The following is a 25,742-nucleotide window of genomic DNA, read 5'->3' as shown; positions in this document are numbered from 1 at the left end:
TTTGCTTGCCTGGTATTTGTTTCAAGTTTCATTCTAGCGCTTAATCTCTTGATTATATTAGGTATCCATGGCTTATACCTGTAATACCCTGTGGGATGGGTTTGGGAGAAAGAACTGCACTGCAAAAAAACATATTCTAGTTTGAATTTGATTTTGTGCCAAACTGGCAGGGAGAAAAAAGCTCCAGCAGAATATGTTCCTTATAATGGAGAGGATTCAAAAGTGAGACAATATTCAACTCTGGTTTGCTGTGTTCTTGGATACATCCTTCTGTCTTTTGTCCTCCACGGCTCTTAATGCTTTCTCTTCCCCTTTTGCCTTAGCTATCATAGCTTAGGAATTGTTACAGGTATTAGATACAGAGGTTGGTAGCCCTGCCTGCGGCAAGTTGGAGCTTGATGATTCTTGAGGTGTCTTCTAACCCGAGACATTCTATGATTCTGAGATTCTTGGAACATATTTGGAAGACCAAAACCATATGTGTGGTACCCCACACTTGTGGTCTACAGGGTTGCTGCTATCATTTTCATGCTCATCTGCCTGATGTTGGGTGCTGAAGTCTCTGAGCATCCAGACCAAGAACTGGCAGGTCCAGCTCTCAGCATCAGGGCCTCCAAAGCATTTGCAACATCTGCATATTCAGTTGCTACAGCATAGACTCATAGAATGGCCTGTGCTGGAAAGGACCTCAAAGATCATCAAGTTTTAACCCTCCTGCCACAGGCAGGGTAGGATTCTCCCCCTGTAAAGACACTGTGTGACTTTTAGAGAAGACACTACTTCTGTGTGCTCCACTTCCAAGTCATTCCTCACAACACTGGACTCTTCTGTTTCTGAACTCAGCCTCAAAGGGGAATTTTATATAGTACTTACACACACACTGAGTTACAGAGTTTTGGTTTAGCTTGGGGCTGTGAACTTTAATGGTGTTGAGAACAGGTTCTGCCTTCCAGTGGCTCAGTCCCAAGCCTTCCAGCCACCCCTTGCTGATAGACAGGCTTTTAGAAGCAGCCTATTGTAACTTGAAGAGTTACAATCTTTTGTAGTTCCACAAATCCTGATACAGGGGCTTCAAACCCACCAACCTTTATAGTGCTTTACAATCTGGGAGGCACTTGGGTTGCAAATTGGTCAGTGCCGGAGCTGCCACTGAGCAAGTGTAGATGCTTTTGGTGTTCTGTGCAATTAATTCTTTGTTAAGAAAGAATGTGAATGTATGGAAATTAATGATGGTGATGATGAGGTGGAGAGCTTATGGGTCAGAATAAAAGTGAAGGCCAATAAGACTGATATTATTGTGGGAGTCTGCTACAGGCCACCCAACCAGGATGAAGAGGTGGACAAGACACTTTATAGACAGTTGGGTGAGGTCTCAAGGTCTCTCCCCCTTGTTCTTGTGGGGGACTTCAACTTCCCAGACATCTGCTGGATTTATAATACAGCAGATAGGGAACAGTCCCGGAGGTTCCTAGAGTGTGTGGGAGATAACTTCCTGACACAGCTGGTGAGGGAGCCAATGAGGGGAAGCAAAATCCTGGACCTGCTGTTTGTTAACAGAGAAGGTCTTGTGGGGGATGTAAAGGTTGGAGACCGTCTGCGGCATGAGATCCTGAGATGCTACATTTCTGGATCCTCGTTGAACCACGGGTGGGAGTCAGCAGAACTGGTACCCCCTTGGACTTCCAGGGGGCAGACTTTAACCTTGATCTTAAGGTCTTTTCCAACCTGAGTGATTCTGTGATTCTATGATTCTGTGATGCTGTAGGATGAGTCCCCAGCCCATGAGTTCTACTGGGTGTTCACTTTTGTATTCCTGTGACCATCAACAAGTAAAAAGAATTAGTGGCCACTGACATGTATAAACCATCCTCTACTTCCCAGAAAACAAATGCAGGTTTTCTTTCCCCTGGAGGGGAGGTCTGTCTCCTGCTCAGTTCCCTGTTGCTGATGTGTGAGTTGGAGCACTTGGAGCTGGCTTTGAGGCAAGCAGGTGTTGGCTGCCTCCAGGCAAACATCTGGCTGGAGGAGAGCAGTCCTTATGGAGCGGGCATTATTTCTCACAAGATCTAAAATAGATGACTATTTTGAATAAGTGTGTTGCATGCAGACAGGGTCCAGGAGGGTTAAAAGAGAAAGAGAAAAGATTGAGAAAGAGAGAAGATTGTCCAATCCCTCCAACTTTTAGCTTGGGTGAGTATCAGCAGCTCCATCTTAAAGAAAATAGCTGCTCTCAGGAGCTATTCTGAATGCCCTGCTGCATTCTGCTCATCTGCTCTTACTGCTTGTCAGAAGCCTTTTAAAGCAGAGTATGGATTTTCTAACAGACTCCCTAACTGCTGCATTTTATCAAGTCTTATTTTCTTGATCACACAAAGACAGAGAGAGGGGTGTAACCTGAGTTCCCTACATCTGCTCAGCTCTGCAGCATCCAGCACCCCTAGGCCCCAGAGCAAAAGCCCTTCTGGTGCAGCAGCGTCTCTAACATCAGTGCAGGGGTGATGAGCAGATGAGCAGTGCTGGCTGTGCAGTCACTTGAAGAAAAGCTCACTGGTAAGGCTGCACCTGGATATTTCACATCATCTTTCAGCAGGGACCAGCTGCAGCTGTTCTGTGAGTCCAGGGCTACTTCCCATCCTGTATGATGCTCACAGACCACATTCCCAAATCCCACCCTCTCTGGCCATCTTGCTTCTGCTGCCTGGTCAGAGCTGGTACAGGAGACAGCTGCTCTGCCAACCATTGCTTTCTCCACTGCAGAAGTGTTCTATTCCTTCTCACAAGCTGAGAAAGTGCTGGAAAGCAGGTTGGGGGTTGGTGCATGTATTTTCTCTGGAACAGGTTGCCCAAGGAGGCTGTGGATGCCCCATCCCTGCAGGCATTCAAGGCCAGGCTGGATGTGGCTCTGGGCAGCCTGGGCTGCTGGTTGGAGACCCTGCACACAGCAGGGGGTTGGAACTGGATGTGCATTGTGGTCCTTTTCAACTCAGGCCATTCTATGATTCTATGATTCTCAAGTAGCCTTTGCTCCCTGGGGCAGCTGTGCCCTATGGTGATGCACCCCGTGGTGTTCCCCAGGATATTGCTGCCTGGTAATTTAGGAGAGGTCATCGTTATCAGGCTCTGTGGGGATGTATGAAGAAAGGCTGTCACAGCGGTATGTTCCCCTGACATTTACTTGGAGAAGCATCAGTGCTGTGTGAGCTGCATGGGGGAGGAGCTGGCTCTGAGCACAGTTCTGTGCCTGGTGCAGCCTGGGTGTGATGTTATGCACATTGTTGGGAGCACCTCTTCCCTCCACTGCTCCTCCAGCATCTCCTCCAAGCCACCCACCCGCCAGCAGCTTTCACAGCCCTGTTGGAACTTTCTCCTGGGCTTCATTTCCATCAGCACTTTTCACTCAGAGGAGCTGCCAAGCTCGCTGTGCCCCCATGGAGTGCTCAGTCCCACCCTTTGCTCCCCACAGGCCCAATGTCAGCAGGGAGCAGGGTACCTGATCATCCCTAGAGCCCTCATGGTTCTGCACCTCAGCCCTTTGGGGGAGCTGGGGGCTGCTGAACCATAGAGAGCCCTTTCATTTTGCCCGTTCCATGTTTGAAATGCTGTAGATGGGAAAGTGTCGTGGCGAGTCCTTTTCTCTTAAGTCCCTGACTGAGATGTGGTGAGTCTTTTTCTCTTGCTACACAAACACATGCTGTCGAGTTAGAGCTGCCTTGTGGATCAATTAACTCATAATTTCTGGTTGTCTTAGCAGAAGGAGCTATTAATAAACAATAAGCTATGGGAAACAAGGGCATTTATGAATCTGATGATGAATGCATCCCATTATAACTAACCTTCAACCTTATTGAGCTGTCGTGCTGAGGGCAGCACCAAGCCCAGCCGTGGCAAGGGGCACTGCAGCTGCAAGAGCTGCTTTGTGTTCTTCTGTCACTGTTCAGCGATAAACTTTCCCTCTTGTTGCAGTCTGACATTAACTTGCTTTGAATGATGGGCAGGAAATTAACATTTTTGAAAGTGTTAATCATTAAGAGAAATCAGAGCCATTTTTTTCCCCCCACACTCAAATGAATGAATTTAAAAGCAACTCCCCTTCCCCTCAGTGGAAGGAGCTCAGCTAACGCCAGCACGTGCGTTGTATCCAATTTTACTTATTTCCCTGGAAGTAATTTCCTTTCTAAAAATGCAGCTTTCTCAAAATCCCACAGTTTACAGAGAAATGGAATCTGCTGGAATTCTTGGTGGTGAAAAGCTGAGCAGCACACTTTGAGTGCCTTCATTTCTGCTGCATGGCAAGTAGCAATGCTGGCTGATGAGTGGATGAGAGAGGAGAATTGAAATGAAAGGAAGAAATTAAAGGAGAATATTTTGTCATTACCTTAATGAAAACATTTGATACCACATAAGTGACAGAATTTGATACTGTCTAAATGAGACGTGCAGAGAAACACCTGCCAAAATCTGTTGACACATTTGTTTTGCAAAAACTGCTGTGACTTCTGCTTGTCAAGTAATAGAGGAGAAGCACAAGTATCTGGGTGGACATGGGGCTGGCAAAGCTGAATGCTGTCAGTAGAAAAAAAAGGGGGAAAGAAGCCTGGATTAACATGAACATCATCTCTGCCTCTGCACCTGAATACATGGAGCTCTCATCTCTGCAAGTGCTGGCTGCATCCTTGGAGGGGCTGAATGGCAGCAGCAAGGTGGAAGCAGCCCCTACCCCTCCCCTCTGCATGTGATGCAGTCTCACTGCCTCTCTCTTCTCTGAGAGAGGAAGCAGGACCCTCTTAGTACTCTTTAGGGTTGGAGATGCTCAGCTTGGGCTGGAGAGGCAAGAAAGGAAGATAGAAAACATCAGTGGAGAGACAAGAAACACACTTGAGAGGAGAGAGAAAAATGGAGCAAAGACCAAAACTAGGCGTTTTTTGTGCATCTGGGAAGGTTTGTGAGCTTGACGTCATCTGAAGTACAGGAAAAACTGAGTGCTGCTGCTGTAACCACAGGAGAGAGGGGCAGAGTTCTCTGCGAAGTGCAGAGAAGCAGACACATTATGGCTGCGAGGCCTCTGTTATATCTTTAATTAAAAGAGTGTTTTGAATTTTCCGCACTTGCTGGAAGTTAGCTTCTGAGGGTGACAAGAACTGGAGAAGATCTCAGTGGGAAAACACTGAGGAGACTGTGAAATGAAGCTCTCTGTCAGACACATGGGACAAGCAATGCACAGTGGTACCTCAGCACGGTGGAGATGCACCTGCTGGAGCCTGAACCATCTCTGCAGCCCCAGCTCACCCCTCCTGTCTACCTGGGGGCTGGGAGATGCCCTGAGTATGTCTTGCATCAGGGAGAAGCCTGACGTGTCTCTTCTGCATGGGATGCAGCCTGGTCTACTGGGACTGCAGCGCCGGCGCTGGGATGTCAGTAGCTTTCCACTTCAGCTCCATGAACACAATGTCTGCGCACAACTGTCTGAGCATCTTTACTCTCTGAAGATCGCTGTGATTTCAGCCGCTTCCTTTGACGATATAAATAATACATTCTATTCTTAGCTCTACACCGATATATACTCAAATCTTTATCTAAATTCTGCAGAATTTTCCATTTCAGATGTTGGGGCATCCAGGAGCAGAACGCTGCTCATCCTGTGCCAACATTATTCCTTTGATATGTGGTCTGAAAATTCCATTACCAGACCAATCACTGATCTCTCTGAAGTTTACAAGGAAAACATTAAAGTTTGATTAAGTCAGAATTCCCACTGGGCTGATCAGCAGTGAGACCAAAATTAAATTGAGTTTTTAAGAGCTTTACCACATTGCAACATGTCAGAAATATCTGAGTTTGAAAGCATGTTGCTAGAAGTCAAAATTCTGAATGTATGCTGAACAGTAGAAGGTGTATTTCACTCATCGTGAGAGTGAACACACACTGCTTGCAAAGGCCAGGTGGAGTCAAAGGTGCCTCTCTGAGAGCAGCAGCTTGCACTGGGAGCAAGCATTCACATTAATTATACATACAGCTGAACTTAAGTGGAAACAAGACAGGACCTGACCCTTCGGTGTAAAAAAGGGCTGAGCAGCATCACAAGAGCAAAGCAACAAGAAAATCACCACTTCCCTGGAGCTTGACCAAAAGCGAAGTGATGTGGCATTGCCTTTCCTCAGAAACACTAGAGCTGCGCAGGCAAACTGAGGCCACACCTCAATGCTGTGTTCACTGTTGGACCACTCACTAAAAGAAAGATATTGAGGTACTGAAAGAGTGGTGAGGCTGCCCAGGAAGGTGGGGGAGTCACCGTCCTTGGGGGTGTTGAAGAGCTGTGGAGATGTGGCCCTGAAGGACATGGTTAGAGACATGGTGTGGATGGGTTGGGATTGGACTTGGGAATCTTAGGGGTGTTTTCCAACCTTAATAATTCTACAGTCCATACAGATATGTGTGCATGTGGTTTGACCTACACAGCTTTGCTTCCCAGGCTTGATTTCCTCTAACCTGGATGAGGGTAGGATTGAGACTCAAATGCACCTGCCCATCATGCTGACAGTCTCAGATGCATTGCTCCAAAACTGAGACAGCAGTGTCCATTGTCAGGTGGCTCCAAAATGCAAACTAGGCTCCTAATGGAGAGGTATGTGCATCCCGTGTATACCTTTACAGTGTGCACAGGTTCACTGCAGTGTGAATCCAGCTCATCGGGGCAGATAAGCATCTGCCTAATTATGCTCTCTGAAAGATTGGGCTGACGTCTGAAAACACAGCACTTGAGCAGGCAGTTCATTTGCCTCTGCAATTTGCAGGTGTAAAAAAAGCATATTCAGTTTCACCATTTGCTTGGAGAACAGATGATTCAGTATAGAGTAAAGGAGAGACATGCAGATATATTCAGTTGCATCATCAATTAAATGACTGAAAACAGCCTAGAAACACAGAGCTCTGCGAGCTGCTGTTTCACAGTCTTAGTAAGGAACTGAAGTTCCTGTGCAAGTCTCTTTTCACACCTTGTGCCTTCTCTGAAGTCCTTACAGTACCTAGAATTACGTTACTTAACGCTGAAGATGAGGATTCGAGTACTTTCATGTTCTGATGACACAGAACTGCTTAGAGACAGCAGGGAGTTTGCAAAACGGGTTGAAATGCTTGAGTTTGCTGAGGATGTCAGCATGTGATGTTTGAGCAGCTGTCGGGGGAGCACGCATCCATCAGGAAACATGGCTCTACTCATTTGCACTGTGGCAGATTGTGACTGGGAGCAGGAGCTCTCATTCCCCAATTTCCCCCACCTCCACAGCACCTCCACTCTCCATCCTCCAGTGCGACGCAGAGGAGTACAGCAATGCACAGAAATGTCTCTTAACCTCCAGCCTCCATCAAATCAGAATTTCCTGACGTGCTGATGCATAATGCATGAGTACTTGCTGTGCTGTGCTGCCAGCCTCGTCTTCCATTCAGGGGTTAACAAGGGAAACGAATGGGATCGTGGTGGGGCCAAGTTCTTTGCGAGGCTCCGCTCCCCTTCCAGAGCCTCTGGATTCATTTTTCTTAAATAAACACACTTCAGAAATCTTTCAGAGTGTAAATAAGTCAGGGCAGCAGCAAGAAAGCAATTGCCAGTGAATAATCTGTGGAGCTGCTTGTAGCTGCCGTGTCCTCCTGGGAGCAGACCTGCCGGCTGGCACTGCCCTGCTTTGCACCTTGTTGATCTCAGTGTATCAGCTCCTTCATTTAGAGAGGTTTCTATCATTGCCACTCATTTTTTCCTCCACCTCCTTCCACTTCTCTGAGCTGCAGTAGCTGAGGCACTGTGAGTTCTTGAAACAACCATCTTCTGAATGATTTAGCAGCGCCGCTCCTTCGCAAACAGATTCCTCTCGGATGAAATACGCTCACATTTATGTAGGACGGAGGTTTTGGAATGCTATTAAATTTACATGGTGAGCTGGCAGAGCAGCCATCTTCACCCACTATGCAGAAAGGGAAGAATGGGCTGCACGCAGGAGTGGGGAAATATTTACAGACAGAGCAATCCTGGCAGTGCTCATTGCTCTGCTTGGGGGGTGAGCACAGCTAACATGAAAATGGGGCAGTTTATTAAAACCTGTGTCCACCAGCGGCCAGGCAGTTTGCTGGGAGGCAGTTTGCTGGGTTTGGTTGCTTGAGGGCTTTTTTGCAGCTGGTTGTTTGATAAGGCCCTGCTGTCTGAGGGGAGTTGTGCAGCTTCTCACAGAAGTAAAGAGGGAAGAAGGGGAGAAAGAGGGAAGGCAAGACCAGATCTGGACAGTGGGGATGACACAAAATGTCTTCCTGCAGGCCATGGCAGAACAGGGGCTGCAGGGGAAGGAGTCAAGCTCAGCTCTGGGGCTTCAGCACAGGGGTAGTTATAGATACAGCCAGTTACTTGCTGCTCCAGAGGGGAAGGGGAAGGGGAAGGGGAAGGGGGAGGGGGAGGGGAGGGGAGGGGGAGGGGGAGGGAGGAGGGAGGGAAGGGAGGGATGGAAAGAAAAGGGAAGGGAGGGGAACGAGGGCGAGGAAGGAAGGGAAGAAAAGAAGGGGAAGGGAAAGGAAGGAAAGGGGAAGGGAGGGGGAGGGAAGGGGAAGGGGGAGGGGAGGGAAAGGGGAGGGGAGGGAGGGGAGGGAGGGGGGGGGGGAGGGGAGGGAGGGGAGGGGAGGGGAGGGGAGGGGAGGGGAGGGGAGGGGAAGGGAGGGGGAACAGGTCAGCATGGGGCAGCCTGACAGCCCAGTGTGGGGAGCTGGGGATCAGAGCTGTTCCTTTGCTATGAGAGAAGCAGATGAGTGCCCACGACCTCAGAAAGGCCCATGGTGCTTCCTTGCTAGAGCAGAGAAACGCTTATAGCAGAGCCCTGGCCCAAGTCCAAAGCATGCAAATTACTTTTTTTTGCCTCTTTAAATACTCTTTGCGGTGTCTGCGAGCTCTGGAAATGCCAAAAGCACTGGAGCAAGGCCAGCTGAAAGAGATAACTTGGTGCTGTTCATTTGGCAGCATAGCTTTCTCACTTCTGGCCCTAACTGTGTGGTGTGGCATTGGTGCTGCTCAGACCTGCTATGCCCTGGACATTGCAGCGATGGCTCTGTGGCAAACAAGCACCTTGCACAAAGTTATTTGGGCTACAGAGCACTGTGGAAACATGAAGATCCCTTTAATAAACTCACTAGGCTGTAGGTGGCAAATAACTTCAGCGGTTCCCAAATGACCTCAAAATGTAGGGGCTGCAGAAAGGCAAATCACCCATTTTATGCTCTAAATACTTAGTGCCAGTGCTAAAAATGAAGAGGTGGAAGAATGTCCTGGAGAAGCAGATTGGGATGCAGCTGAAAACAAATCTCATCATTGGGTGTAAATCAGTGTCAGGCAGCAGCAGTCAATGCTGTGATGCTGTCTTATGCCAGCTGGGTGCCAGGTAGGGCAGTGCCTCTAACCCAGCACTTTCCCAGCTATGGAAAATGACCCATACAGTGCTTGAAATACTCAGCAGTGAGTCTCCCTCCTTTCCAGTCAAGTAGAGTGTAAAATAGGGGCAAAATAGACTTCAAACGTGCTGCCCAAAGGATGTGAAAGCCACAGCGTGAGGTTTTTCTATCCAGTATGGGAAATAATGACGTGGAATATTGCACTGGGAAAGATAGGAAGCTGGCACCACAGAAAGGGATTTGTAAAGGCATTGGACAGATGCAGGCTGTGGTGTGGATCAGTTTGCAGGGTGCCCACTGCACACCAGCCCAGGCAGCAGGGTGAGGATGAGCCCACACATCTCTGCAGCACAGCCCTGGTGCCTGGGTGGGAAGGGGTGAAGCTGGAGCCAGCCAGGATCGCACCTGGTGGGCAGCAAGCTGAGGTTGGAGGCTGGCACCAAGAAAACGCCTTCCTTGTTCAATTACTGCTTCTCCTTTGGCAGCTGAAAGGGTGCTTGGCAGCACCAGGCTTTTTGCATCTTGTTGGGCTGAATAGGAGGAGCAGGGGTTTGGCAGGGACTAAAGAACATGCCACTGCTCCATCAGAGGCTTCATTACTAAACATCGTGGCTCACCAGAAGTGAGGAAGAGCTGTGGAGATCTTTATTCTGATAGTCAAGCGCCAGCTGGAAATGTATTTCCAGCTTGACCTGAAGATATGAGCTAGAAAGGAGGTTGAGAATTTGACAACTTGTGTCGTGCAGGGCTGAAGCCTGGCTGTGTGTGCTTAGAGGGAGCAAGGGAGCTCAGACAGACAAAGCATGGGGCAGCATGGGGAGCTGGGGACCAGGTAGGAGAGGGGGAAATCAGCCAGCACATACTGAGCAAGAAGCTGGTCACCTGGAGAGCTGCATTTTAGCTCTGACCACCCCTCGGTCACTCAGACTTGATGCCTGTGCATGCAAATACAAGAGATCCAATCTGATCCTTTTTGAGTCCAGATGAGAATTTTTAACAAACCAGACAAATTTATCCTGAGAAGTCTGTTTTCTCTGTTATGGCCAAGCAATGGGATTTTCAGGTGCTTTCATTGTTCCATGTTGATAGTAATCTACAGTTGAGCTCAGTGAGAATCCAGTTAGGTCAATACTGAATGCTTTGGAAAATCCCAACCCTTGTATTAATGTTATGAACTGTTTTGAGAGCTGGTTGTACAGAGAGTGGTTCAGGTATGAAATATATGCCATTTGTAAGTGGGCTCTGAGCCTTAAGAGTGATCCTGGAGTATCTGCAGGAAAAACTAGACCTGATCTGCAAGAATCATCCTATATAGGAATGAAGTTCAGGTGCAGTGATGGAAGCTGAGGCAGTGTTATATGGGCCAGGAATGCTGCAGAGGAGTTTAAGGCAGAAGATTACTGAGTGTATGATACACTCAACTGGTGGTGCTTATAAGAATAAGAAACAGTAGGAAAGGGTAAAATTCCTGTGCTGATGTTGATGCAAACGGTGTCAACCACAGATCTGATATCAGTGATGACACCAGGCTGTGACACCCTCCACTTTGTGCTTCCACAGCAGGAATCATATCAGGCCTACCAAGAAGCCATGGTAGCCCTGGCCATATTAAATAGCAATATGTTGCTATTTAACACATCTTTTCCAGGCTGTTCCTTGGGATGATTTCTTGATCCTCAAACATCAAGCCTGCCAGTCCAGCTCCGAGAGCTCTCATTTCTTTGTGCAGACTTGCTCTCCACAGGGGCAATTCCAGAGGTGTTCCTTGGCATTAAGCTAAATTAAAAACATTCCAGGGAGAGAGATTGAGAAGCAAACCTCCCTAGTCTCCAAACTTGCTGAGATAAGAGCTCTGCACGGCATGCCACAATGGATAACGAATAGCAGTCATCCACTCATGCTCTGCCCACAGCAGAGGGTGCAATAAAAGCGTGAGGGGAGCATCTCCCATGTGGGACTGAGCCCACAGCTCTTCTTTCCCAAACCTGTGGCTCACATGGGAGCTTTGCTCCCTCATCCTGCTCCCTTTCCTGCACCAGGAGCCCAGGAAGCTCCTTTTGCCCTGTTGCATGGTGCACCCTCAGTTGCTCCTCGTGTGCTCTGGGGCCTCAATGCTGCCTCCCAGGATCTGACAGCTCAGCCTTAAGCTTTTAGGCATTCCCATGAGACTGGAGAGAAAGGAAAAGCAAGAGCAGGGCATCTGCAGGCAGACTGCCCGCCTCTCTTCCCAGTCTGACATAAATCCCATAAACGATTCCGGTGGCATTTTGCTGCTGCAGCCACTTACGTAAGGGCGACGTGCACACGATGTGCACATGAAATAGCAGCGCAGCAGAGCTGCCGGCATCCCCTTGTGCAGGAAGGTGCTATGGGACACCAGTGTCGTCGCTGTGCCCCCAAGGCCCGAAGCCCCCAGTGCTCTGTGCTGGCTCGGAAGTCCCCGCAGAGGCTCAGCCCCATTAAGGCGCAGCCTTAACGCAACCACCGCGTCGCTCGGATTCTCACGGCTATTGAGAGCGATGTGCCGCACGGCTCTGGAAGCCTTAAAAAAGAGGTGAAAGCAGGTTCCCCTTTGGATGGGAAGGTCCGAGGGCTGCCCTGCGGGGCGGGGTCAGGAGGCAGCGGGGATCCGGTTCACATCAATAGCCGCGAAGCCCCCGGGACTGGGCAGGCTCAGCCGCGGACAATGGATTATTTTTAACCAGCTCCAATCTTCAAACACCGCAGCTTAAAAAAGGGGGAAAAGAAAAGAATAGCCGATTTGTGCAAGCTCCCCTGCTCCCATTAAGGCGATGGAAGTGGTGCTGTGCATTTCAATGGGAGCAGGACCGTGCTGCTGGGAGATAAATCGCACCCCGTCCCCTAGTGGCGTGATCCTTCCCGGCCCCCTTCAGCACACCCCTCTCCCCCCGACCCCGTTACGCTCCCCAGCAGGATTTTTTTGTTGCTGTTGCCATTGAGCTATTCATTTTCCATAGGCTGCCTTCATTCCCGTGGCCTTTTGCAGCTAGGAGACAAGATGTTGCCTTGGAAACAAAGCCCCTTCGATGCTCGGAGTCTCTGGGATTGCTCTGTCTGCTCCTGAGTGCTTCTGGTTATTTTTACGAACTGCACAAAGCTGCAGCAGGCTCGTAGCCAGCGCACAAAGTGGCCGGGGAGGAGAAGGGCAGGCGAGCGCCTCTCCGGCACCACTCGCTCCGCTGGGGATGTCGGTGCGATGCAGCATGACTGCGAGAGGAACTGCGGCTCCAGAGTGTGCTCCTGGGGCTGGGGACGGTGGCAGAGCCAAACCCGGACTCGCAGCAAACTCCAGAAGTCTCCTGCTCTGAGGTTTTCCTGCTGATTCTGCTCTGTGCCACGGGGTGAGCACAAACAGGACTCCCCCGTCCCTAATCCCTGTCTGGTTCTTGAAATATTTCCAAAAACATGGTGGAAAAATGTGAGTTTACTTTTAGGAAGTCCATAGGGAATTCAGCTCGCTCCTCCTATCTGCAGTGGTGAGAGGGCTCCCAGCTGCTGCTGGCACAGCCAGGGGTGGCGAGCAGCAGGGAAGGAGGATCCGCCCAACCACATGGCAGCAGGATGCTGTGAGCTGGGCACAGCCGGGTCACAGCCGCTGGGGTTTAATAGTGGGGCTGAGATGCTGCAGGTGTTACCCTTCCTGATTACCATCACTATATTCATGTGCGGCCTGAGAAGCTCTGCAAGAGCAGAAAATGCTTTAGGGAACCACCCTGTGTTCCCCGCGTGGATCAAGGCTATGCATGAGGGAGCGCTTTTGCTTTTTCACACCTTTATCCATCATTGTTGAGACTGCCAGGTGCCCAGGCTGGTGGGATGCTCACGTGTTTTTTTATCCCTTTTGGTAAGCAAGGAATCTGCCTTATCCACCAGACATATGAGGCTCTTCTTCCTGTTCTCCCAGAGTTTCTTGTCAATGCTGCCTGGTGCTGTAGTTAGAGATGTAGGACTAATCCGGCTACAACAGGTGATGGGCCTGTTGTTTTTGACATTTTTCTGATGCTATATTTGTGCCTGCAGAATAAATAATAAATAACCACAACAGCATCAAAGATCTCTTCCAGGCCCCCAGCCTATTTCTGCCTCTTCTTGTTAAGCCATTATAAAGACATTTCTCTGCCATCGTGTCATTTTACAGACTAACCTGTCATCTAATGCTGTACCTGGGGTCCCATTTATCCTCCCTCTCTGAAAATACAAGTTCTTGTCAGTAGCCCGGAGCACGGACCTCCTGCAATGGAAATGCTCACACCTGGAACCATAGAGCTGGTCTGTTTTGCACTCAACCTGGCAGATAAGAGAACCAAGCCTAGGACTGGGGGCTGATAGGGAATGCTGCCATTTTCCTGGGGACCCTCCTCCCAAAGTACTCCTTTAAACAAATGAGGGAAGCCACACTTGCAGCAGTGACTCAGTCCCCAAAGTGCCCTCCCTGCCGTATGTGCTACATGCTTAGTTAATATTTAGCCCATTGCCAGGACAGCAAAGTGCCGTCCTGTCCTCTTGCCCTGTGTACGTGCATCTCCACCAGAATACACCTCCTTGGAGTGTTTTGCTTCTTCTGGAAGTGAAGAGCCCACTCTCCAGCATTACTCCCACTGCTCTGTTTGCATGCTGCCCATGTCTGCATGTTCTTGCTGTTCTCTGGAGTCTCAGGAGGAAGGAGTTGCTTTGCTGTGGCCCTGTAGGTGTCCAAAGAGCTTCAAGCTTGAAGCAGTTCCCTTAGGTATTTTTGGCCTTGCAGGATTTCAGAAGCCATATTTGGCCCAATTTCCTGTGGTACGTAGATGTCGGACATCACAAACCTCAGCTGGCTCATGTAAAGCTCAAGTGAAATATGGGTAGCCCCTGGCCTGCACTCAGCAGTTATCATCTTGTATCTGATCATCAAAAGCATCTGTTACATCCATTCAAAATACGCAGGTAGTCACGGCCAAGGTGAAGTTCTGTGAAAGTTCAGAGAATCTTTCATAAGGATTTTTCACTCCTGAAAGGCCAGAGTGATCAGTGCAGAGCAGATGGAAGTCCCCAGCCAGATAACCCCAAGAGCCAGCATGGGTTACAGGGAATAAAAGAGGTAACTGAGGTGCCACAGGGAGCTGAAGTCCAGCAGGATTACTGGGAGATTTTATCATGCCCACCTTGTCTTTTTTAATCATCGAGTAAAACAGGGCCATCAAGTGAAACAAGGCTCTTTCTGATTAGGAGACCAGTGCTTCCTTCAGGGACATAACTGCAACCCACGGACTCAGTCCTTCATTGTACGATACACTGATAAATCTGCTGAATTAATTGTAGAGTGGATATTAGTGCCCAGCATTCGGCATCAAGCTCTGAACGTTAAACTAATTACTGGGTTCCAGCACCGCACGGCTTCCCAGCAGGAAGGCGCTGCCCTATAAATCATCACACACCAGCAGCATTCAGCCAGCAGTGTTAAAGAAATCCTGCCTGGTGCTGAGAATACTCCCACGGTCAGGGCTGTTTACCCCTTAAAAAGACGCTGCCCATTCCCCATTTGTGGTAGGAAGGCTCTCAGGATGAAATCTCTGCCCTGCCACCCTTCAGTAGGAGGGATGCTGGTGTGGAAAATCTTAGAGACATTCTAAGTGTGGAAAATGTGCAGGCTAAAGCTACTCCTGAATCCAGCACAGGCTCTGTGGGACACCAGCATTCCCAGTCCCTGTCACTCCTGTCCAACTCACCTTCATCTGTTCACTTTGCAATGTCTGCAAGGCAGTCATTTATTTTCCAAATCATGAAAGTTGATGCATTTTCCCCACCTGCGCTCTCACTGTGGGATATCAGGCATTTCTCTGCCTTTTACTACAGAATAAGCATTCCACTGCTTTCAAATTTTATGGCCTTTCCCCCAGCAGAGAGGATAAGGATGGCGCCAAAAGAGCAGCACACTGCAAGGATTTTGTTCATCCATTCTGTGCTTCCAGTCCCCTCCTCACCGGAGCACTTCCCTGCAGCGCATGAAGCCAAGTCCCCATCTGTGGCTCTCCCTCTCTTCCTCTCCCTGGTGGGCAATGCTCTGTGCCTGAATGTCCTGGAAGCCATTTCTGTAAGCAGAGGGTAACGTTTGGGCTGGCAGGTCCCTTCCCCAGGCCTTTTGCTCTGTGTCTGTAGGTCAGAGGACCCATTAAAGACAGCATCCTGAGGGACGCTGGTGGACATCTCAGCGATACTCTCCTTTGCCAGCTGTGTTTTGTTGGTGCCAGGATGGCATTACTTTTTCCTCACCTTTCACTCTAGCTAGTGATTCAGGGCTTATTTTGAGGCTCATATAGTGGAGGTGGCCAACTGGCAGCCCGGTTCCTTCATCCAGTCCATGCAAGGCTTTAGTTTGGTCCCTGGATTGCCTGACAGTGATCAGGTCCAAGCAAATGAGGTGGGAAAAGAGGTTTGTACCCACATAGGAGCTAACCAATTTTCCTGGACCTGCTGTGATACCACACAGAATGGCTCAGAATGAAGGCAGTACCAAAGACAGAGCAAGTGGCCTGCTTCAGAGACGTAATAAGGTCTAATATCAGACCTGCTCAGTGTCTCTCTGAACAGGAAGAAGCAGACAGCAGTAATGAGGTTTCAGGAACACGATCCTAGACAAAGCAGCAGACACACAGAAGCTGTTTGGCCTGGGCAACTGGAGGTGAGGATGGCACCATCTCGGCTCCAGAACGCCATGTAACCCAGGGTTCACTAATTGCTAGCCAGACAGTGCAAGCTGAGGAGGAGAGCTCTGCGCGTCATCATGGCTGTCAGGTTATGTTTGCTGTGCAGAACAGTCTGCCGTGAGCAGACAGACAGCAGCTCCTTGGCACCGTACCCATCACCCAGCCCTTCTGTGGGATGACTGGTGTGTCACTGTGGCTTGCTCCACATGGTTACATTTGAAGGCAGTAGATGGGTTTTTTTAGAGCTTGGCACCTTGCAGGCTTTCTCAGACAGTGTGCCCAGCAAGCGGATTGCCAGGCAGAGGTGGGATGGGACATGGAGGTGGGTGGAAGGCAGAGGGAGCAGTGGGAAGGTTGTCACTACTGCAAAGCTCAGCACATTTCTTTGGATTCAGAGGTCAGCACTGAAGCACAGATGTGTGAGGAGAGGCTGAGTGAGGGGGAGAGCCATACGTGTGACTATTTTTTCCATGTCTGCAAAAACTTCTATGGACTTGGAGCTGGGCCCTGAGTGTCTTTGGAAGAGGCGTAGTCACCAGCTCTGCTTTATTTCCAGCATTCATTCAGGCTGTGAATGCTGTGAAAATAACCAGCTTCTGCTGTGATGCAGCCACACTTCAGCTGTGAAACATGGTCAGGTTTCCTGAGCCGCTCTCTGAGGAGGAGGCTTTTGCTTTGTGAGCCACATTCTGCCCCCGAGTGACAGGACTGCATTTCTCTCCCCATGTAGTTCTGTGCCAAAGGAGCTGGAACCCCAGGAAGGTCCTGTCCAGGGACACACTTTGCATTTATCACCCTTGCTGGTAACCAGCACTATGTCTCTGCTTTTCCTTGCACTACTACCAGCAGAATGTTATTCTTCTCTCCTTCCCACACCACACGGATCTGCTGAAGCATTATGAGTGCGGCTCCAAGTGCATCCAGCCTCCAGAGGAAACTGCCCCCGTGGTAACCTTTGAGACAGGCTGAGTGACAAATATGATTAATCAGAGTAAATAACAGCAAAGAATAATATTTACTGGGATTTGGTTTGCCGAAAGGAAAGCTCTGTGCAATGTGACACAGTGGGTCAGCTCTCCTGTGGGTGGAAGTCAGTGCAGCTGCATAGAGTTTAGTGGGTTTGTACCACATAGCTTCAAATAGGTCTCTGACTTTTCCCTATAGTCTCCTCATCCCAAAAGCTATTGCTTAACCCCGTTTACTGTACAGGCAGCTTCAAAGTGTCATAGCTGAGATATACCCTGGGATAGTCAGAGGGATGGGGCAGTGAGGCCATAAGCAGCTCCACTGGTGGTCTGTGCAGACACAAATCATAGCTGGTGGCAAGCAGCTAATAATTAGGACTGATCTATGTGTGCGTGATGAAAAATACCGGCTTTCCCAGACAAATATGACTGTTGGTAATGTCTGAGCGCTGCGGGGAGCCCCTCTACCTCCCAGCAAGGTGATGAATCAGTTGGGATATACAGTTGTTGCAAGCGAAGGCATAAGTTTGCTTGCTGAACATACCTTATGTGCTCAGTGATAATGACATATAGGAGGCAAATTAATAACTGTGGTTACACCCAGACTTGTGAGAAAGCAGCTCCTCGTATGAGCTGAATCTGTACCACGTGTCCGATACAAAGATAGTTGTGTTAGCACAGGGTGAAAATGTGTCACATCCACTTCTGTGTGGCTCCACTTGCCACACTGCAGGCAGACACAATGGGGAGCTACACAGAGCTGAACAAATCCTGCTCTGGGTAATGAAGAACTTGAAGACATCAGCTCAGGGTTGGGGTTTGACCCACTATGAGGAGCACCAGGCCTTTGGATGTAGCTGTGCGATGCATTGGGAAACACAAGAGACAGGTCACATTTCTACCAGACAAGAACCAGCCCAAGGGATCTGTGCACAGAGCCAGGAACACAGCAACTCCATGTGAAATCATCCCAGGCCTTCCCATGTCACCCAGCTATAGAGCCATCCCAATGACCGAGACCTCCTAGAGGCATGTCATCAAATCATAAAATCATTAAGGTTGGAAAAGACCACTGGGATCATCGAGTCTGTTTGGAGATCATGGCACCTTTGCCTTGCCCTGGCGATGTGATGGTGGATGCTACTTGCATGCTGTGCTGCTGCATCAGCCCCAAACCTCGGGAACGGAAGTGGAGGGGCAGTGATGGAAGAAGAAGCACTGCACCATTTTTTGGCTCCTTCCAGACATCCCAGGGCAGGCTGCTGCTTATTTTTAGGTCCTGTGATAGCTGAAATACCACCGTGATATTCATTAGCCAAATCCCCGTTGGATGGGAGCTGCGAGGCGGGCGCGGGGGTGACGCTTGGTCTGGTTTGTTGTGCTTGATTTAATTGCTCTCGTGGCAGGAGGGCTCAGTGCCTCTCATCTCTGGGAAGGGGGGAGTGCCCGGCCTGGGGGAGGCAGCGAGGGAAAAGTCAATCAGGCAGTATTTAAAAACCTACCTGCTGGGCCCAGGGGGGGCTGGAGGTTTTAATGTCATTCCCAGCGTGAGATGCAGCCTGGAGAGTGAGAAGAGAAAGGGGTGTCTTCTCTTCTTGGATCCCTAATTGCTTGTTAAATCACCTAACAAACGTGTGGACCCATGTGCAGCCCATGCTACTCGGCAGAGGGGCTTTATCGTCAGGGAGGGGAGGGGTATTTTTAAAGACACTCATTTCTCTGCTTTTCCTGGGTGTACAAAAGTAAGAGTCGGACTGTTGGCTCAGCAAAACAAAACCCAGCTGCCAGTGCTGTCACTGCTAGCAGGGGCACTGTGCTTTCTGTGCCCTGCACAGAGCTCTCATGCTTTGGAAAGGAGCCTTTCCGTTCCAAAATGAGACTCCCAGTGACTTCAGAGCTGCTGCAGGTGTTCTCCATTTGCATCTCCCAGAACAACCCTTGCACAGTGAGCTCAGCCCCACTGCTTGTCCGCACAGACCTGGTGACCGTGGCCTCAATGCCTGTCCCTGCCAGCTCCCATTCTGTCACTGCCATCCATCAACATCCTCTGCTCAGAGCTGCTGAGTATTACGCTGCAGGGGACTGCCACACATCCCCATAGAGGAAAAAGGGAGGCAGCTCTTTCCCAGCACACTGTGATGGCTGTGACATTCCCTCTGATCTCGGTGCAAAGCAATCCCCAGTTAAGTCCACAAAGGGCAGAAGCAGCCCAGGTCCTGCCCTTTACAGCTGGAGAGCTTCAGATCTGCTTTGCCATCTCAGACAGATGAGCCGATCTGTGACTTACACCTGTAAATCCTCCCTGCTAACATTCGAGGTAATGTAGGAGAGAACTCCCCCTTCCCTGAATGAAAGCAGCTTGCTGCAGCATGGTTTGGATACCTTGTGAAGCTCACAGTCCATCTGATGGCCGCGGGGTGCCTGAAGTGAGTGCAGCACTGAGCTGACCAGCCTTCATCAGGTTGTGTGCTGTTCAAAACCTCTGCAAGGAGAAGAATTGCAGCTGCAGCAGGGCAGAAAAGCTGTGCTGGTGGTTTATGAATATTCGCTGGGCTCACGAAGCACTCCGGGGCAGAAAATTAGCTTTAAAATTAACTGAGCCCTTCAAGGCTCTTTGCTTGCCTTGGCTTTGAGGTGTGAGTCACCACGACAGCTTCTTTAAAATGAGCAGAGTCTATGGAGGGCTGGGAGGATTTCTGGGCAGGAAAATACAAAGTTAAGCATTCTGTGAAAACATCTTTATGTTCATAAAGTCTTCAAAGCACAGACTCCACCCCATTAAGTTTTATGGGATGATGTCACCATACAGTACTGAGACTTCTGCAGCATATGGGGACAGAATCACAGAATCACAGAATTATCAAGGATGGAAAAGACCTAGAAGTTCATCCAGTCCAACCATTACCAATACTTCCCAGCTAAATCATATCCCTTGATGTTCTGTGGACTTGAAGCTTTTCCTCTGAGTATAGGACATCTGTCTCCATTGCTAGCAGCTCAGTGCCCTGTGATTTTTGAACAGGTTCAATGAATAGAAGCTGCAGAAGAAGAGCTTTGACCCTGGCCATGTAGTTTGTGTTGTACCTGTTGCCTTCCGCATCCATACACTTCAGCTGCTCGCAGCTGCTGGGAGAGATGCTGGTCCCTTGGGAGCCCTACAGCTGCCCACAGAGCTGGGTCAAGTGGGATGTAGGGCTGGGAACAGAAATAGGGAGCTGCTGATGGGACATAAGGAAAGGTAATGAGACAAGGAGGCTGTCTTCATCAGTTTGCTGTAAGCACACAGTGCAGGATAAATGCTCCTCTTTGCCGATTAATTATAATGATACTAATTAGTTTCATTTCAGGTGGTGAAAAGATGAGACTTTTCCAATTTTTTAATTTATTTTTTTTCTGCTAACAAAGCAGTGAAAGAAAAACTCTGCAGGTCTGCCAGCATCGCTGGGGTTTGGGGAGGCTGGAGGGGTGGGTGGGCTACTCACTGCAAAGCAAACCTGTGGGTCAGGATTTGGGTGTCCTGCTTCACAAGCAAGTGAAGCATTGGCCACTGTGGGCTTTTACAGCAGGACAGCACTCAGCTGCTCCGAGGCTGTCTAGACATTCCCATCCTAAATCTGAGACACCCTTCAGCCCCGAATTGTGTCAGAACAATGTCCTCCAGGATAAAGTTGCTATTCCGGTGAATCAGATTTTTCTCACCAGAAAAGATCCCATCTGAAAGTCACCAGCTGGCTCTGCCCTCCCTGCCATACTCCTGAACCACAGGACATTCCTCTCCATGTGAGTCACAAAGCAGTGCAGACAGCCAAGGTGTTATGTGTTAGCATGAACTAGCCCTGGAGCAGAGACGGGCGCATAGGAATAGCAGGAATTGGGAAGAAGCAATAAGGCAGCATCTGAAAAGAACTGCTTCTGAAGCCTTTCTGCTGTCCTGTGTGATACAGATGGTCTCTGCTTCAGCAAGGTTACATGCTCAGTAAAATGGGATTCAGTACAGCATATGCATCACTTCAGAACTGGTTTAGCATATGTACTTGTATATACATGGATTTCCTTCTCTGTCTGCTAAATAGAAATTGGTGTTGACATGAAGTGGGCTTTACAAGCACCTGTTCCCTTATGGAGTGAGGTTTCCTTGCTCCATCCTCCTTTTGCCCTTCCTGCAGTGGGGTGGATCTTCAGCCCCATCCCACTGTATGCAGCCTCCTGCTGCTGAATGCTGGACGAACTCTTTCAAAAATGGCTGGCTCCCAGTCCTGCCTCCAGCATCTGTGTGACTGCTGGTTTCTCTTCTTTGCAGGCTGATGCCAAGATGGTCTGCGATGTTGTAAGTCGGATGGAGGACACAGAGCCCTTCTCTCCAGAGCTGCTGTCAGCTATGATGAGGCTCTGGGCAGACTCTGGGATCCAGGAATGCTTCAACCGGTCCCGGGAATATCAACTCAATGACTCGGCCCAATAGTGAGTATCCCTTTTGATGGGCTCTAGTGTAATGAAGATGCACTTGGGTTTGTTAAAGTTTTAACCTAAGTAGCCCCAGAGGCATCAGTTGCCTTACAGCAGTGGATCTGATCATGGCAGTGCCTACAAACTAACTAGAATGCATGCTGTGTCATGGGCTGCTGCAAAGTAAAAAGGATCAAGCAAGACGTTCATGTTTCCCTCTGGCCATTCTGGGGTCTGGAACCCTGAGGCCAGGTTCCCAAACTGCTTTCAAACTGTTCAAGTTAGGTTCCTGCAAACCAATCCAATGACATTGGCCAGTCCATGGAGGTGGCTGATGGCTTCTTCATGTCCAGTGGATAACAGAAGAGTGCGGACACCTGCTTTGTATGGCATTACAGCTCTTGGTTTCACCTTTCTGATAGTCATGCATGGTACTGGTAGGCAGCTGGATTACAACCAAGGGGTAGGGCAGATGAGGGCAATGAAGGAGCCTTTATTTGAGAAACAGGCACTATAGGAAAGGATATCAGAAGGAATTAACTCACCTCTCCTAGTAACAGCTTGGAGAAAGGGATGAGCTGAGGAATGTGACCCTCCCCTGTTCATACAGTCGCTCCTCAGAAGAGAAAAGGGGTGGGTGGAAGGGGGGAACCCGCACAGACTCAGATTGCATGGAAGTAGGGTGGCTCCAGACCCCCTGCCGCTCCAGGCACTCACGTACTCTCGTAGCTCACTCATTGGCTCAGGCTGTGACCCTGGGATTCCACTACACAAGGGTAATGGAATTATCTGCATTTACGGTAGCGTTGCATTATTCTTATGATACAGTCAACGGCATCTGTACCATTAGGAACCACATACAGATCTTTCTTTTCATGGTGATCGTGTCTATGACTTTGGTTCATCCCATTGCAAAAACAGGACAGTTATCCATAAACTGCTGCTCTGGCTCTGAAGAAATATTGTGTGCTTCCCCAGTTTCATTTCAGGCCCATTTCTAATGATAATTTCTCCAGTCTGTTTGTCCCTACCCAGGCAAGGAGGCGAAAGCATTTTGTGCCACAATTTCAATCGCAGTGGCTGTTGCAGTCAGTCAAAATGTCCCCCTGGCCCTGTGCTGCATCTTAGTAGTCTCTAAAATATGGTGTAGTATAGGGACAGAGCAAGCACAGGACAATCCTTTTCCCAGTTCTACCCTAGGAGATTATTTTGATAGTCAGAGAAAGAGAGGTTCCCCAGTGGTAAAAGGGGAATGCTGTATCCACGCTTTTGGCTTCACGGTATCCCATGTCATCAGGTCCACCAGCTGACTCAAGCCGTTTGGGATTTCTTGCCTGTTTGCATTGCCTGGCACCTCTGTTTAGAGCTCCATCAAAGCACAGACCCACACACAGGGGCAGCTGATGGCTGTGTTCCATGCGGTGGCACTGACCATCAGCAGCCTGCTTCATCTCCTCCCATCCCAGCTGGCAGAGCAGTTTGGGAACACAGAATTACTTTGCTGTTGCAGCGCTGCAGCAGAGCGTGAGTGATGACACATCTCCTGGCACTGACCAAAAAGAAAATGGGAACTCTGCAGATGTGTGGTTGGTGTCACAGCATCCTACCCAACAATTTCACACCACAAACAACCGCATCTAAATGATGATTCCAAAATATGCTGACTTTTAATCACTGCTAGGAGGACATCCATGTATAATCAATATTTCTTTGCCTGTAACAGCAAGATCTGCCTTTTCTTGCCATTTTTTCCCCCCACAAAATAAGTGTGTGATGGCAAAAACACATCATTAGAGACATAAATTATATAAAATGTCAGTCCTAATTGCATTACAACCTTGTGGAAAATTCAATTGTTTTAGAGCCAATTACCTTGAGGAAAGTATTTTGATTCTCCTTCCATGCAATACAGCAGTTGAAAACAATCAGCTTGCCCTCCCAGTGTGACCAGATGCTGGGTAATTCATCAGCAGGAGCTCTGAAACCGCAAGCGGTTTCTAGACATGAACTGAAGAGGCTCAGTGCTGTGGCATTCACAGAGATGGCTACGTGCATTTGCAGCCCAACAAAATTGTTTCTGGTTTTGCTAAGGAAGCCTCCTGTTCTGCATTGAAACTCTCAAGCTGGTCAGCACAAAAAGAGGGGCCATGACAGAAGAAAGGATGGAAGGAGAGGAGAAGTTAAAGTCTGTTGGCTTATGTGTTGCTCCTTCTACAATCATTAGAATAATCCAGATTGGAGGAGACCTTTGGGTTCACAAAGTCCAACCATGGACCTGACATGCTACGTTCCGTCATTAAACTGTGTCTCCTCCCTGGCAAAACACTGGCTACATCTTTTGAGGGGGTAAAATGGTGGATTCCCCTGTCCCTGGGTGAGCACACAGACACACATACCCAGGGAGCTGGTGCCAAAGTACTTTAACTGCTCACCTGCTCACCTTGAGGATGCACCCAACGAGACAGACATCTGCCACATAAAGCAGGGAGAAAAAATAACTTTGGGCACATTTTCCATCTCCCAGAATTGGGGACCCAAAAAAAGTCCCCCTACAAGGCTGTGACAATGACACAAATTGTTGGGAAGAAGAGGACGCAGGCCTTTCCCTCAGGGAAACTCCCTTTCCCTAACCTTGGTTGCATGCACAGCCAGAGGAGGGTTGCGCTGTCTCTGCTGCCCCGGGATGTGCCTTTTCTTGTGGCAGGGATCTCATTTCTGCACTAGGGCAGCGGGTGAAGCTGATGATAACAAAGTCCTTTGCATGCCCATATCCAGAGCCTGTGGTGTTTCCGTCATCAGGAGCAGAGATGCTGTCACAGGGCAGGGACTCCAGTGTGTCCCGCGGCAGCTCTGGGCCCTGGTGCATCGCACCAGATGGTGATGCAAGTGAGAGCTCAGTTGGCACTTATTCACGCCCAGTGGACACCCAGTGAAAAGAGGCATATTTTGCATTTAATCTTTCAGTGCTTCGAGGTTGTTTTCTTCTGCATGAGAGAAAAATTTGAGATAGTTTTCTATTTTTTTCTCTCTCCTGGGAAAGGACTTGTCTTTATTGACACTGATATTGGCTTTAAAGCACTAGCAACTACTGAATGGGTTTCCATTAGGGTTAAGAAAAACAAATTCCGGACAAAAGCTGAATCTGAAATCCTCAGATGGGAAAAACAGAGATGATGATAGCGAGTTGGGCTGCCAGCATACGGGCATCTCCCTTATTTTGGGCTTCTCTTGGTGCCAAGCATGGGAGCTGATGCTTGCTGGCAGGAGGGAAGATTACTGCTGGGGTCACAAAGTCTGAAGCAGTCGGAGACCTGCAGGGCAGCACAGGTGGAGCTGCTGGGGGCAGCTGAGGCACTGCCCTTCATCCCCACTGTGTCACAAGCATCCTGAATGCACTGAAAGCTTTGCTGAAATCCCTATCTGCTGCCCAGAAACCACTGCCTGGGCTTCTCCACATCAGTAAATGCAAGGTCAGCCATTGGCATTTGCTTTATTTGATAGATAAAGGCACTGTGACTGTCGCCTGCATCCTACAGCTTCAGACAAGGCGGAGCTGACAGACCAAAGCAGCCCTGTGCTGTCACTAGGGCTCACTCCTGGCCAGTGCTCTGCTTGTCCTGAGCTGCACTCCCAGTGCTTTGCCTTGATTTTTGAAATGGGAACAACAGGCCTTCTGCTGTGTGCCCTGGGAGAGCAAACCTCCGGCTAATCAACAGCCTGTGAGAGCAGCAGGGCTCTTATTAGTCTATCATTAATTTCTCTGAAAATAGATTTAATATTTCTTATTAGCATAAACACAAACTCAGTAATAGCTCTTTTCTCCTGTCAGAGATGAGCAGGAGCACGTTGTTACCTGCTCTCCTTAACAGTCTGGACTTTCCTGCAAAGCTTTGTTTCTTTTGGCTCTAAATTCAGCCTCTTTTTAGCAGGGTTTTTATATCTGCTGCAAAGGAAAAGTGGAAAATAGCACTCTTGCAGAGAAAAAATGTGACAGAGGAAGAGGGGAAGCTCTGCAAGGAGCCTCAATTCTTGTACAGCAAAAAGTAAAACAGCAAGGACAGCAAGAGAAAGAGAGTGAGAGATAGCCATGGGTTCCATCATTTGTCATTACTGCACTTTTTATCATTCCCTCAGGCAAATTTATGGGTGGGTTGAGTTCCACATTCCTAATCTCCTGATTATGTTTTTATTCCTACTTTGTCTCCTC

The 25,742-nt window shown here is 49.0% G+C and overlaps 1 protein-coding gene across 2 annotated transcripts in view; it reads left to right on the top strand.

Annotated features, from left to right (window-relative positions):
• The window catches only part of GNAO1 (G protein subunit alpha o1), a 115,295-nt gene that overhangs the window by 52,530 nt on the left and 37,023 nt on the right, over positions 1-25,742 (top strand). For both annotated transcript variants that reach the window (XM_015873859.2, XM_015873858.2), the window contains exon 4: positions 21,390-21,550. In XM_015873859.2, the coding sequence (XP_015729345.1) occupies positions 21,390-21,550 (161 nt within the window). The remainder of the gene's footprint in view (positions 1-21,389; positions 21,551-25,742) is intronic.

The sequence above is a fragment of the Coturnix japonica genome, chromosome 11, assembly GCF_001577835.2.
Source record: "Coturnix japonica isolate 7356 chromosome 11, Coturnix japonica 2.1, whole genome shotgun sequence".
In the NCBI taxonomy this organism is placed as follows: Eukaryota; Metazoa; Chordata; class Aves; order Galliformes; family Phasianidae; genus Coturnix; species Coturnix japonica.
Note: the sequence above shows the minus strand (reverse complement) of the source record. Positions and strands in the feature narration are given on the sequence as shown.